Raw genomic sequence first — 16,003 nt, forward strand, 5'->3', positions numbered from 1 at the left:
AAAATAGTGTTTCTCTTTTCTGTTTACTAATCTGTAAAAACCTGGGTGCTGAGCTTTGAGAATGAGGTGGTGCTTCGGACTGAGAAGAGAGGAGAGATGCTTCTTACTTTCCTCTAGGTGCTCTGGTTTCCTCCCACAGTCCAATGATGTGCAGGTTAGCTGGATTGGCCATGGTAATTTGTTCATTGTCTCCAGGGATGTGTGGGTTTCATGGTTTAGTCATGGGAAATGGAGAATTACAGGGAAAAAGGTTAAGAAGGGATGAGTCTGGTTGGGATGCTCTTTGGAGGGTCAATGCGGACTTGATGGACCGAATGCCCTCTTCCACACTGTAGGGATTCTATGATACTAGATGAGTAACACCTGAAAGTCAAACATCGCCCAAGTATTCTACAGACCAGCCTGATGTTGGTGAAGTGATGTCCTAGCGGTATTAACGCTAGGCTATTAATCCAGAGACCTAGGTAATGTTCTGGGGGACTGGGCTTGAGTCCCACCATGGCAGATGGTGGAATTTGAATTCAAGAAAAAATTATGTAATTAAGAGTCCAATGATGACCAAGAATCCAATGTTGATTGTTGGAATAACCCATGGGGTTCACTAAAGTCCTTTAGGGAAAGAAAATGCCATCTTTCCTGGTCTGGCCTATACATGACTCCAGGCCGAAGCAATATGGTTGACTCTTAACTGCCCTCTGGGCAATTAGGGGTGGACAATAAACGCTGGTGCTAACCAGTGACGCCCTCATCCTGTGAATGAATAAAAAAAAATTCAGCTCTGGACTCGAAAATAAAATCTGCCACTTTGGATGGAGAATGACTGCAAAATGGATACCAAATATGAATTAAAATGTGTAGATTTTCCTTTCTTTCATTGTCTGTCCCCTGCATCAGTGCTGATTTATGTGAACAATAAAAGACAAATACTTTGTGGTATTATCGCTGGACTGTTAATCTAGAGATCCAGAGTTCTGAGGAATGGTCACCGGACCTGAAACATTAATTCCGCTTTTTCCTTCACAGATGCTACCAGACCTGCTGAGCTTTTCCAGCAACTTTGTTTTACAGCATCCGCAGTTCTTTCGGTTTTTATTGAGTATTTAGCTCACTGCCACATCTCTTCCAGGCATGCCCACCTTGAAGAAGTTCTGCTCCTCTCTCCGATAGGATTTCTGTTCCAATCTCTCTTCTTGCCCACAGACTTTAATCTCACTGTCATTCCTGGTGTTTGACCAGGTATTTGCTAAAACTCACTTCCACAGCCATATCACATTCCTCAGTTACTGCCTCCGGCTCAGACTCACCTCACATGGACTGCAACTGAAGTTCCATCCCTCACATTTTGAATCCTCCCAGGATGACAGATATGTCCGGATGTTCAATGTTCCACAGACAGCTGCTCTCGCCACATCCTGAGTTCCACACTCAGTGCCATGCGGCGTCACATGTATACTCTTAGCCTTTCTCTCAAACATTGTTGATTGTTGAAGAAAACTCATCTGACTCACTAATATTCTTTGGGGAAGGAAACTGCCATCTTTACCTGGTCTGGCCTACATGTGATTCCAAACCCACAGCGATGCGGTTGACTCTTAACTGCCCTCTGGGCAATTAGGGATGGGCAATAAATGCTGGCCTAGCCAATGCCACCCTCATCACGTGAATGTGTTAAAAATTTCTCTAGGTATCAGCAATTCAATTTTTACTCTGACTTAGCCTTCCCATTAAAATAGTAGAGCTTCTGCATATTGAAAACTTCCTATATAGTTGGCCTGGTAGAATTTCCCCTTAATAGTTCTCAGTTAAACCCAACTTATTAGAGTACGGAAAGGTGATCAGCCATGATTGAATGTCACAGCAGACTCGATGGACCAAATGGCCTAATGCTGCTCCTACATCTTATGGTCTTACTGTGACTACTCCAGCTAACATAACCTGTATAATGACTTTTAGATAAAAGTGACAAAGTGGCCCTTTTAAATGCACAAAAACTTGTACTTTGTATATATAATTGAAGGTTGTTTATACGTTTGTTAAAGTAACTCTTTTTCAAACACTTAGAGTGCTGGAGAAACTCAGCAGGTCAGGTAGCATCTGTTGATTGAGGAACAGTCACTGTTTCATGTCTGGTATGATTAATAAGAAATAGGAGCAGGAGTAGGCCATCTGGCCCCTCGAACCTGCTCTGCCATTCAATAAGATCATGCCTGATTTCTTCATGGACTCAGGTCCACTTACGTGCCCTCTCACCATTTACTGCTCAAAAATCTGTCTTTGCTTTCAAAACGTTCAACTAGATAGCGTCAGCTGCTTCGCTGGGCAGGGAATTCCACCAATTCCCCCAAAATCCTCTTCAAAAATTTTAGATTTCTTCAGAGAATCAACTGAAATTAATAAAAGAACAAAATTAATAAAAAGTGAATTTCAGTTTCATAAAGGGGCAACATTTAAAGTCATATACATATTTATATTTATATACATACATATAAACGCATTAAATAAAGGAAAAAAGGGGGAAAAGACTTTTCTCAGTTCAATAACGCAACTTGCTAAATTTCCCGTTACACCTTAAATTCCTTGACTTTTGGAAGGACTCCAGGAAATCCTACGAGATGTGATAAGGTTCCTCAGGGATGCCAGTTTCGTTTAGTGCCCGGTTTGGGGGCAGCTCAGTCAAGTTATTAGCAGGACCGATCTCTAAAGGGAGGGGGCAGCAGCGAGCCTCAATGCGAAAGCAGGAAGTTTTTAACAGTGATCCCACTCGCTGCTGTTTGCCGCATATCACCAGGACTGGGGGAAAGATATGGGCTATTTGTAGGTGAATTTCTCTCGACATCATTCGTGGATCTGCTGTGCTCTGGACTTGAATGTGACTGGCGTGGCAATTAGCCAGACTTTCAGCGGAAGAAGCAAAGAGATAATTGAGAGAGAGAGAGAAAGTTCAGTGACTTGGAGGAGGGAAAGAGAAAGTTGAGAATAAAAGTAGAGCTGGTGTTTACATGGGTTTCCTGCTGGGGACTGAGGCGCTGCTCCGACCGGATAGAAGTGCACTGAAGTGGTGGCAAAGTGACTTAAACAGAATCAATGGATCGCCATCCCAACTTGATGGCTTTGTGGCTGAAACTGAAATTATGCGTCATCACCATCCTGTTCACAAAAGGCAAGTTTTTTTTTAACTGACAAACCAGATCTTGCAGATTGAGCAAGTTTGAGAACAGATAGGAGGAAACAAACTTTTCCATTTTCTTTGTTTTTATTGGAAAAAGTTATCAAAATGCACTTTAGAAACTTGTTTCATAATAGTTCAATTTCTTCTGGCTGTCCGTTTGCAATATTTGCCTCGTATCGAAATTTCTTCTCTAAGTGGGAAATGCACAGAATATAGCAGGGAGCTGCTTTAACGAAGTTCTCAGTGTTTCTCTCATGCGAAGTGTAGCCTGACAGCACACAGGAGCTTTAACTCCGCTTTGCCGGTGGCTCTAACCAGTCTTGCGGTGTTTCCCGGACGCCAGTGATTAAGGAGCGAGGGATGAAATGAGTTGTGACAGGGGCTGGCTGTAGAAACTCATTAATGACTGTTAAGCGAGTTTCCTGGAGCGTGGAGCCAAAAGAAAACACGATTAGATTATTGACCAAGACGAGCTTGAACTGCACTAATTGCATGAGAATATTTGTCAGAGTTTCTTGGAGTAAATTAGAACAAAGGTCCCTTTCAAAATACAGGCAACAATTTTTCCCCACATTTTCTTCTTTTTATTTTTTCATATGTGTCTTTACTTTTCCCCCTCTCTAACAATGAAAATGAAATTATAAATTCTGTTCTTCCCTTTTGTTAATTTCAACTGATTCTCTGAGGAAATCGAAAAAAAAAGTCCTAATTTGTTACAGATGAAAGCCTCACTAATTCAGGCTTTTTCCAGTGGACCGACTTAAGCCAGCTAGGTTGGCAATGATCTGATGAAAGGGGTTGTTTTGGGGTCAGGCTTTGTTATAAACATTGATCCAAGTTTACAAAGCCTGTGGACAAAAGTGGGTCAAAGACACGAACCATTAACGTTTCCTATTTCAGCTACTTACACACTGAGCCCTCCTTATCGTCACTAATAACAGCCTAGAAATTGCATGCTGTGATATATGCATACTAATGTTTAATATATTTATGTGAAATTACTTACTAGCTTAATGAAAACTTTTTTAAACCACCCTATTAAAATACAAAATTAATTTATGAAGAACATGTTAAGCTTTTAAAATAAGTAGCACTCAAACTTGAGAGTCAATTCTGAACCATAAGCCATTATGTTCATTATGTTAAATGGTTAATTTTCCACCCTCCCTCCCACTCAAAATGCCATAAATGCTCAGAGTCTTCCCCGATTCATTAAATATGGTTGTGCTTCTAAGTGAACCAATTTGGAAAGATATGCTGCATTTCACTTTATTTTTAAAAAGACCTTGAATGTTTAGATGCTGATGTGCAACTTTCCTTGTGTTAGCTTTAAACATAAAGTTCAAGTTCCATCATTTTCAGGTTTGTGCAATTCTTACCCAATTGCAGCTTCAAGTAGCTGATCTACTTTCACATTCCTAAGTATGTAAATCAAACGTCTGATGCTTCAATAAATGAAGGTGATGTATAATCAGGAAGTTTCAGTAAATGAATTTCCCAAACTTCCAAAACTCAAGAGGCTGTGGAGAAATAATTGGAATGCTTAGTTTAAGATTGCTTTATTTAATGTTGATGAAAATACTGGAGTTTGATTTGCACAAGAGCATGCATCTTCTGGAAAGATAGGAAATAACACGACTTCAATTCCCAGAAACAGCTCTCTGACTTGTTTAATTTTGACTCCCAACTGGAGTGCTGCTAACCTTGACTCCCAGAGTTGTGGGGATTTTGCTAACCACACATTTATGTTCTAGCGACTGTGGAAATAACAAAAATAGGCTTTCTTAACACTGATCATCTTTGTCCAGTTTCTTAAACACATGCAATTTCTGGCTGCATTGGGTATCATGCAAGTTTAAAGTCTGCATTACAGGATCAAAACAATGAAAGAGGCTTTTATTCTATGCAGCAGTCGATGTGACGTTGTAAATATGTTTTCATTGAAGCTGTGGAGTTGTACAGCAGGCAGCATGTTTTATTTCTAACGCTCTTGCGTCATTGAGTTGTGGGACTAAGATATAATGAAATGTCCAATTGAAAAAAAATGGCATCTTGCCATTATTTATAATCTGGTCTCGAACTGAGCATGTGCATAGACTTTGCATCCACCCATGTATCTTAACAGTGTATTCTTTTATATAATCCAAACAATTACATTGTTCTACGCACCTTCCAATAGGCATTGTGCTCCATATGACTTCTGTTCCTTTTCTTCTCTTTGGTGAGCCAACAGGCAGTTTCTAGTTTCTTGTTGGGAAAACAATCCCCCTAATCACTATTCTCACTTGAGGCTGATTAATGTCATACTCCTGCCCTTCAGCTCTATCTTCACTGTCCATGTTAAATAATTTGCTCACATCTGCATTATTTAAAAACTGCTGTCTGTTTCTCTTTCCTGCATCTGCAATGGCCATATATTGGCTTTTCCATTTCAACCATGGTGTGGGAGGATGGAGCCACAGAATGGAGATAGGAACTTTTCACATGCTGTTCCTAGCTGTAGCTACTCCTGCCAGGCAGATCTGCTAACCGATTTGTATTGTGCTGCCATCCTGCATCCACTATAACTCTGTAAACTGCTCTGTAATTTTTGTCATCCAATGTGTCAAAGTAGACATCAGGGAAAACAAATGAAACTTGCAAGTAACACATACTGATTCATCCTGTATAAAAAAAATTGGTTTGATATTGTCAAATGTACTGAGACATGGTGAAAAGTATTGCTTTGCATGCTATCCAGACAAATCATACCTTATGTAATTTATTAGGCTAATAGAACAGGATGAAGAATATAGCATTACAGCTACAGAGAAGGTGCAGAGAAAGATCAAATTTACTTGCAGTACATTCATTTCTAATGAATACTTTTAATTTTATTGGTTTTGCTCTCTGGAAGAGACATCTGTAGCTTTCAGCTTTACTCAAATGGCCAAACTACTGACCTTTTCTTTTCTAGATGTTACTTCTTACAGTTCTTTCTGCTGTGGTTGCTTTGTCTGGTTTTATGGTTGGTACATGGAATCTTCAGCGTAGGTTTTATCATCCTTTCAAAGTCCATTCAACTAGCAGACGTTTAACTTAGTGTCTCACAGGTACATGTTAGTTGAGGAGTTCAGGGCCTCATTGGCACAAAACTAAGACTAGTTTGTACTTATATTCAGTTGTGGAGTGTAGTAAAGTGAAAAACTAGAGGGTATGAAGCAGTAGGTTACAGTGTTGGTGGGTGCAATAAAACTGGCAAAATGAAAGCACTAAACGGAGAGGACTGGATTAAAATAATAACAACCTTTGTGTTTACGAAAGTGCTCGATAAGGCAATAGCAGAATTAAAATACTTCTGTGCTAAAAACTCATGCCTGGTAGGGTTTAGCAGAAAAAAAATTCAGTTTGCAGTCATCAGTCCTTATGTTGCTATTGAAATATACACTGAGTCACATTCTTAAGGGGTTGTAACTACTCTTTTAACAATAAATTGGAGAATGCTTTTTTTCATAACGATTTGAACTATTTATCAAATTGCAGGACTGGTTAATTATTGGTGAATTTGAGAATGAGATGCTGAAAGGATGTTCCCCCTATCGGGAAAGACGAGAACTAAGAGACACAATATCAAAAATAAGGGGCTCCTGTTTAAAACAAAGATGAGGAAAACAATATTCTATCAGAGGGTTGTAAATCAGTGGAACTTTACTTCCCCAGCGAGCAGTGGAAACAGGGGCATGGGATATTATTAAGGCAGGGCCAGTAGATTCTTGATGAACAAGGGAGTCAACGGGTATCAGGCATAGGTGTTGAGCCCTTCAGCATTTTGATGATGATGTAGTTGAGCGAAACAGCCAACTGGAGGGACTGAATGTTCTATTCCTGCTCTTAGTTTGTATATTCAAATAAGATTTAATGACTGAGTCTTAGGTTATGTCCACGTGGGTTGTACTTGGCTGTGAGTTGAAACATGCTGGAGTGGAAGAGGATAAAACTAGAAATAAGGCACTTAAGTGATTTGGACATTCACTGTGTGATTACATCAGGTCAGTGGCTGAGGCCACACTTTATACCCATGACTGGCACTCCCAGTGACTTCCTGATTTCAGCATCTCTTTGCGAGTGTTGAGTGAAAGACCCAGCATTCGTCCTTGGAGAGGGAAAACAATAACGGCTGACCAATGCTGGCACGTTTTGTATACATTCCCCCTACAGATTGGAGAATGGCATTAACAGAGACCGGAAAATTGATCACATGTCAGAGCCCAGAAGGGTGGCCAGGATTTTCAGTTGTTCTCCTTGCCAGCTCAAGAACGTCTACCCATGCAGTTAATTAGTCGCTAATAAAAGTAATGCAACATGTGCAGGCCAGGCTGATATAAGGTAGGACATGAGATTGAAATGTCAAGAAACAAAAGCCTACAGATTGGAGTATTTAATGGGAACTGGAGTAATGTACTTTCTTGTTCCTGTCAAATGGCTGATCATTGCTCACTTGGAAGAGTTTGTTATCTTTATTTTGTCCAATTACCTCACTCATGAGCAACTTCACAGTGATGTGCAGCCACCATTGGCAAATTGAAGGAAAAATATCCAGAAAAAAATTGGAAAATATTACCCAGAAGGAACACGGATTTCATCCAGTCATTGTGGTGCACTCATTCTTCAGAAAGTGGTTCAGGAAAAAACAGATCATATTGCTCATCAATCCAATTTCATCTGAAGTGTCCTGACATGGAATTAATTGACCTTCTCTCACTTTTCCATTACCACAACCACAGGACCACCTACTATTGAGAACATAAGGGACCTAAATAACGTACCAGTCCAAACTGACTGCAATTCTAATAGTGCATTTGGAAGACACCGAGCTGAAGATCAAAGTAAACTCAAGCATAAGACTCATCGAATAAATCAGATGGGCTATAGGTGCAGCTCACCCAAAAATCTTTTCTTTCGGAATTTAGCCAATTTCTCTCCAAGCCAGTATTCAGAAGTAAATCTGGGTGCGGGTGGAGGCAAGGCCTTGGAGTGATGGTAGTTGACATTGGCCCAGAGTATGTTGGGTCTGAAGAAGGCCTCTTGCTCCTTCCAAATCTGTAAACACAACCATTTTGGGATATTTTCTCCTAGTGCCCCATTTAGGGACCACAGGTTTAGCAATTCCAAACCTGACACTGTTAATAGAAACTTTTTCATAATTAGATCTGACTGGGACAAACCAATTTACTATGATGGGTCAGAAATGATTTTGGGCAGTCAACAATGTTTCTGAATAAAGAAAGCCCCTGACCCAATTTACTTGTGGCCCTGATACCCATGATACCCACGAACACATGGTGCAGGCCTCTCTCCTGCCAAATTGATTATCTCACTTTAGGCCTACAATAATGTTAAGTTTAGATCCCTAATTTCCATCCATTATTATGTTTTTAAAAAGTGCAGTAATACTATTAACATGTCAACTTGACCTGCAAAATCACAAAATCACACCTCGACCGTTATCAGTTTGAGCTCCTTTAAAAAAAATACCAATTTTCATAAAACCAGTTACCTGCTTTATGAGTCTCTGATAAAATGGCTTTCTAATCTTAATCCTCTCCAAAAATGTTCTAAATGATGTTACAACACCATCTAGTACTGCAATCATTATACAAATTAAATAGATTGCTTACTTTAGCCATATCTATACTTTGCATTAATTTAAAGCATCTAATTTATGAAGTTTTATCCCCATCAAGATGAAAGATTTTAGTGATTGGGGAATAGAAAGCATTTTTAATGTTTACATTGGTTGATATGAAGTATTTTACAAACCAGGCAGTGTATGGATCAGCTGTAAAGTGCCTGTCTCTGGGAAGTACAACAGCTTCTGAAGATACTTTCCGGTCTGGTCACACTATCAATCCAACGGTTGTCTGGAATCCCCGCTGCAGGTTGTGGGGCTGTGCAGAATGTTCGACATGAGTAAACATATTTAGCTGGCAAGTGTTGGCATAACTGATTCATTTTGCAGCAAAGATATTGGCATTTGTTCTTTGAATCTTTATCAGGAGAAGATTACATGAAATATTCAGCTCTATAGGTCTGGCACCTGTTGTAAACTCCTCATGCACAGGCTTTGGAACCTGCTGTTAATCAAAGCGACTTCATATGATCCTAACCTGAATGAGAGTGGTGAAATAGTATTTGATTTGTACTGTGTTCTGTGCAACACAGGCGAAGACTGACCAAGGGATATCTGGAGTCCATTCCAGTTTGCTCTTGGCAAACGTATAACCTCTTAATTGCCAAGTTCCTAGATTGAACAGGAAATTTGGAATGCTGCCTTGTTCAAATGCCAGGAGAATCTGCTAAGATTGCATATGTGGACCCCATAAGGAACTGGAGTGAAACAGACGACTCAAACTCATTTTTATCAGGACCCTTATGGTTGGCTGGGAGACGACACTGTTTATCCATTTGGGGGAAAATTGAAATCAGATCCCAGGGCAGTGATCTAATTACACTACACCACCAAATTCCCTTTCAAAACACGCTTGGAAAGATGTTATCTACTCCAAAGGATTTTACAAACTAGCATAGGAATTTTCAGTACTCACACTCCGTCATTACACTTTAGGTTATGGTACGCAGAGAGTATAAATTTCAAAATGACATTCTAGAAGATTTGAACCAAATGATTAGTCCTGATGTTACAAATTGCCAAGTGAGCAGTGTATAGTTGAAGCAGTGGATTTGCAAAGCATTGCGAACGTGAACAAGCGTCAAATTGCATGCGGTATATGTTTCCATTAATATCATTGCCTGTTATCTGTCCAATAAACAAAAGGTTAGAGGTGCATCAGTCTGTTTGCTTTACTATTGCAGTGATGCCAGCAGCCTCCAGGTTTGAATAAGATAAGAATGATGGATTCAAACGTCCGTAAATGATTCCAAACTAGTATGGCCAACTGGGTCAGTAAGATAATTAGTCAATTATTGAATCCATTTATGGCTCCTGTGCATCTCCTGGCACTTCCCTACATGCCCTACTTGTTTGAGAGTATTTGTTGACTACCTAGCTTGTTAAAATGCTAACATTTCCACTGATTTATGCAACAAAGTGCTTCCTGACATCAGTCTGAATGCTCAAGCTCCATGATTAAGGTTCTGCTGTTTTGTTCTGAACTCCCACACCACAGGAAATTGTTTCTCTCTGTCTTCTGTCGAAAACTATTTCACTGTCTTTTTTTAAAAAAATCAACAAGTTCACAGCTTAATCTTCTTTACTCAAGGGAACATAAAACTAATTCACAAAATCTATCTCAGAATTTAACCCCTTTAGCTTCAAGATCATTCTCGTGAATTTTGCAGTGCACCCCCACAGATGTCAATATATTCCTGTAAGGTTTGAGAACTGACTATAGCATCCCAATGCTGCCCTTACTGAGATCTTAGCTAGAGCTGATTGGTATCAAAACAAGAACTTTCTAGGTCAGTATGATTCATATCATTTACCGACCAAGGTAATGAGGAAACATATTCAGGTTTCGGGACAACAATTCGTTGTTTAGGTGGCAGATTATGACTTAGAATGGATTTAGTGCTAGCTGGGGTAGACGGGGCACCTGAAGTCCGGGCAGAATACTTTTGGAATTTCGGAGGATTCTGCTGCTGTCACTTTCACTTTCTGAGATAGACATGCGATGAAAAGCAGAGAATAAAATTCCCAGGGCTTGCTTCCAATATCAAAGTGGTTTTCCTCTGAGATACACTTAATAGAAATTACTCTGCAGGAACATCACTTTGCAGGAAGTCGGATAGCTTTTACAATGACTTCTCCACATCTTGTAGTGCTCTTGATTATACCCCTTAATGAAGAGAAGCTGTGCAAGAAGTTCACTGATGATTAGAGTGAAGTCATGCTGTGGGATATTGGTTACAGATGCATTAATTCGTTGGTATAAAATTCAACTATTTTAATAAAGGTATTTTAGACCAGTTGACACTTCTATTAAAGAGCAGAGAGCAGACTTGCGTAGTGACTGTTTAACTTATTGGGTAATAATAGCACCGTGAGTGTACCTACAGGCTGCAGAAGATAGCTCACCACCACTTTCTCAAAGGCATTCCAGAATGAATGATGTGATGCTAACATTACATGAGTGAATAGAAAACAAATGACATCATGTGACCTGATTCTAACCATACAATGTGTGTACGTGAAGAGAAAGTCAACAATAAATAGCAAGAAAACCTAAACAAGTTTAGATGTGGGAGACTCAAAGTGAAAGAGATATTTGTGTTGTAATAAGATGACATCTTCCATGGGTACATATGACTGTCTATGATCTTAATCTCTGGCAAGGAGTGTAAGAAATTGTTAATGTTGGAAGAGAGGGAGAGAAGAATTCAGGGGATGAAAGAAATGCAGTGTATAGGCAACATTTAATAGCTTCCAATTTATTCAATTTGCCCAGTGAACTGCTCAAACTCTGCTGAATGGCAACCCTATTTCTAGTTTTCAGATCACAGAATCTTCCTTCACCCTTCAGTACCTTCTCGTGCCTAGTTATAACAGAAAAATAGGAGGTAAACTGGCAGAAACATTTCATATGAGCAGTTTCAAATAAATAAGATCATTCATTCATGTAAGTGCCAGCTGACAAAGGCCATTTCTAATGAGAGAGCATATTAACAATCACATTTTGACATTCAGTAGCATTATGGTTCACTTCGTCCAGGAGCAGAACTGGACTAGCTATGTAAATGCTATAGCTACAAAATAGGCCAAAGCTGGGAATTATGCAGCAAGTGACTCATCTCATGACTATCCAAAGCCTGGCCACTATCAACAAGCCCCAAGTCAAGGGTGTGACAGATAAGTGCAACTCCAATAACGCTCAAGAAATTTATCGCCTTCTAGGACAAAACAGCCGATTCAATTGTCATAGATAACAAAGTGTAAAGCTGGATGAACACAGCAGGCCAAGCAGCATTTTAGAAGCACAAAAGCTGACATTTTGGGCCTAGACCCTTCATCAGAGAGGGAGATGGGGAGAGGGTTCTGCACTTCTTCCACCACCTTAGACATTCAGTCCCTCCATTATCAATGTGCAATAGCAGCAGTGTGCAGCATCTACAAGGTGCCCTGGAGCAATGCTTCAATAGCACCTTCCAAACGTGGGGCTCTAAAGACAACAAAGACGCCTTCAACAGCAACTGTGATTCTAAGGACACTGGATTTCTGTAACATTGTTTAACCCATTGGGCACTAGCAACATTATGGGTATGCCTGCACCCAAATAAATGACAGAAGATCGCTCACCACCATTTTCTCAAAGACATTCAGGATTAGAAAATAGCTACTGGCCTTGTTGGTAATGCCACATTCCATGAATGAAGTGATGGAGTAGTGGTAATGTCAATCGACTAGTAATCTAGAAACTTTGACTGACATGAGACAAGTTGTAATAAAATGTCATCTCCCATGGATTCATGTGACTGTCTGAGACAGGTTCCACTGTGGAATATGGTAAAATTTGATTTCAATAAAAATCTGAAGTAAAAAGTCAGACTCATGGCAACCATTGTTGATTGTTGTAAAAACCCACCTAGCTCAATAGTAGCCAGAAAATAACTCAGGAAACATGGCAGAAAAGATACATCATTTATTACTGAACACCAGAGATATAAAAATAGACAGACAGGATAGGCTGCGACTTTTTTCACTGGAGCGTAGGAGGCTGAGGGGCGACCTTACTGATGTTCATAAAATCATGAGGGGCATAGGTAAGGTGAATGACCAGGGCCTTTTCCCCAGGGTAGAGGAATTCAAAATTAGGGGGCATAGTTTTAAGGTGAGAAGGGAAAGATTTAAAAAGGACACGAGGAGCAATTTTTTTTACACAGGGATTGATCTGTGTATGGAATGAACTGCTAGACAACTGATGGATGCAAGTACAGTTTCAGTGTTTAAATGACATTTGGATAAGTTCATGAATAGGAAAGATTTGGAGGGATATGGGCCAAACACAGACAGGTGGGACTAGTTTAGTTTGGGAAGATGGTCAATGTGGAATAGTTGTACTGAGAGTCTGTTTCGTGCCATATGCAATGATTAAAACAGAGGCACAAATCGCATACATAGGCCAGTCCAAGCCTAGGATGGACAGTTCCGCACATCTATCTTTGGGCCTGCTTTATGTATTTTCTAATCAGTCTGCACAGGGGTGTTATCACACACTTTTGCAGCAGGTGGGACTTGAATCCAGGTTTCCTGGCTGAGAGGTAGGGACTTTACCACTGTGCCACAAGAGCCCTCTGGGTCCACTTTAATTTTCACTTTGATGCCCGGAAGTGCTCTTACGCACAACTGAATGGTTTCTCCATGTATCCGCTTTGTATTTTCTAATCAACTTCAGTTGTTGTTATACACTTCTAGGCAAGACTTCTACACAGACAAGACTTGAACCCAGGGTCCTAGCTCAGAGGTAGGGATTCTACCACTGCACCACAAGATCGCTTTTGGTCTGCTTTAAGAATTTTTTCATATCCAGAAGTGGACTTTCCCACCATTGAGTCAGCGTGACATTTTTTTTCTTGTTTTAAACTATGAACCACCACCATCAGTAAATCACACACTTGGCCAATTAGATATTTGCAAGCAAAGCCCATTTCAGGGAATGGAGTTCATCAAAATGAGGGAGGGGTGGAGACAGCATGAAGGGGCTAAATGGAAATGGAGTTGAAGGGGAAATAAAGCACTCTGATGCTCGCAGGGCCCACCTTTCTCTTAAGCCATTGAGAGCATTGGCGGACACTGTATGCTCCCTCTGCAAGATCACCCAGGCAGAACGTAACCCAGAATAGGGGGACTGGGTCTGCCTTTATCGTTTTTCTTCTCTTCATATTAGAAGTGCTATCACACACAACTGAATGACTTTCTCACCACCAAATCACTGTGACTTCTGTTTGCCTTTCTTAGCTCCTAACTAACACCAGTGTAACTAATTAAACATTTACATGCAAAGCCCATCCTGGGCAATGCAAACCATCAAGGCAAAGGATAGGGGTAGGGAGAACGGGAAAAAACTTAATCAAAATGATGTTGGAGGTCAAAATAAAGCACTGTAACTCCTGCAGTGCCCACCTCTCTTTCACCCATCAACAGCATTGGTTGGCAATGAGTGCTCCCTCTCTAATGACAGCTGGGCACAGACTGGGGAAGAGGGGCAGACGGTCAGCAGATGTGATCCTCTCCACAGCCTCCTGCTCAGAGTGGCCTGATTTAGAAAGAATTCATCTGACATCCTTATGTAACTCAATGTTATATCCAGAGGAGAGTATTGTGGGAGAATGGGTAAATACTTCAGATTGGCCATAGCTGAGAGATGGCAGGGGTGCACAGCTATTCCACATTAAGGGATCTGAGCAGATTATGAGGAATTGCCTGACCCAGGAATAAAATCAATATTGCATTGTACATAGCTAAGAGAGAAATATAGGTTGAAATATCTGAAATTACATCTTTCTGCCTATCTTCATATATCTGTAAATCATTTTAAAACAGCATTGCAGCCTCACTATTGTGAGCAATGTCATTAAAGATTACAGACAACCTCGCCTCATAGTAACCATTTCACCTCTCAGCCTGTAGCCTGTGCATTCAGGTCCATGCTAGTAACCAGACCACGTAATCCAGTCTGGCAGTTCAGTGCAGTCAAAAAGGAAAGCTGTGCTGCTGGAGATCAGGAGAGATCATAAACCTAGGATCTTTCAGAGTAGTCAGTCGATTGGGACCAAAAATCATTCTGTTCTCCTGGTGTTCTGAACAATATTTATTTCTTAACTAGCACTGCTAAAGCAGATTATCTGCTCAGTTATCTCCATATCATTTGTAGAAGCTTGAAGTATACAAATTGCGTTTTGTGTTTCCCAGTGTTGCAGTTATAATTTTCATAGTAATTCAGTAGCTGTGCAGAAATTGAGATGGTATGAAGCTGTAAGAAACTACTATACCTTTCATTAGAACATAATAACTAGGAGCAGGAGTAGGCCATCTGGCCCCTCAAGCCTGCCCCGCCATTTAATAAGATCATGGCTGATCTTTTTGAGACTCAGCTCCACTTACCCGCCCTCTTACCATAACCCTTAATTCCTTTACTGTTCAAACATTTATCTAGCCTTGCCTTAAAAACAATCAGTGAGGTAACTTCAACCACTTCAGTGGGCAGGGAATTCCACAGATTCACAACCCTTTGGGTGAAGAAGTTCCTCCTGACCTCAGTCCTACATCTGCTTCCCTTTATTTTGAGGCAATGCCCTCAAGTCCTAGTTTCACCTGCTAGCAGAAACAAACTCCCTGCGTCCACCTTATCTATTCCCTTCATAATCTTATATGTTTCTATAAGATCTCCCTTCATTCTTCTGAATTCCAATGAGTATAAGGCCAGTCTACTCAGTCTGTCCTCATAATCCAACCCTCCCAACTCTGGAATCAACCGAGTGAGTCTCCTCTGCACCCCCTCCAGTGTGAGTATATCTCTTCTCAAGTAAAGAGGCCAAAACTGCATACAGTACTCCAGGTGTGGCCTCAGCAGGACCCTACACAGCTGCAGCATAGCCTCCCTGTTTTTAAACTCCATTCCTCGAGCAATGGCAGACAAGATTCCATTTGCCTTTTTAATCACCTGCTGCACCTGCAGACCTACTTTTAGCGATTCATGCACAAGGACACGCAAGTCTCTCTGCACAGCAGCGTGCTGCAGTTTTTTACCATTCAAAACATAGTCCATTTTGTGGTTATCGCTCAACTTGTTCAGGTTCTATCTTTTAGCATAAACCCTGGAATTGAGTCTTTTTTATTCA

General features: G+C 40.5%; 1 protein-coding gene across 1 annotated transcript in view; it reads left to right on the forward strand.

The window, feature by feature from the left end:
- Positions 1 to 2,755: 2,755 nt before the first annotated feature.
- Positions 2,756 to 16,003, forward strand: part of LOC125466329 (BMP and activin membrane-bound inhibitor homolog) — a 48,145-nt gene continuing 34,897 nt past the window's right edge. The window contains exon 1 of the mRNA XM_048560690.2: positions 2,756 to 3,160. Coding sequence (XP_048416647.1) covers positions 3,085 to 3,160 — 76 coding nt within the window. The 5' untranslated portion in view covers positions 2,756 to 3,084. The remainder of the gene's footprint in view (positions 3,161 to 16,003) is intronic.

The sequence above is a fragment of the Stegostoma tigrinum genome, chromosome 31 (genome assembly GCF_030684315.1).
Source record: "Stegostoma tigrinum isolate sSteTig4 chromosome 31, sSteTig4.hap1, whole genome shotgun sequence".
NCBI classification, from domain to species: Eukaryota; Metazoa; Chordata; class Chondrichthyes; order Orectolobiformes; family Stegostomatidae; genus Stegostoma; species Stegostoma tigrinum.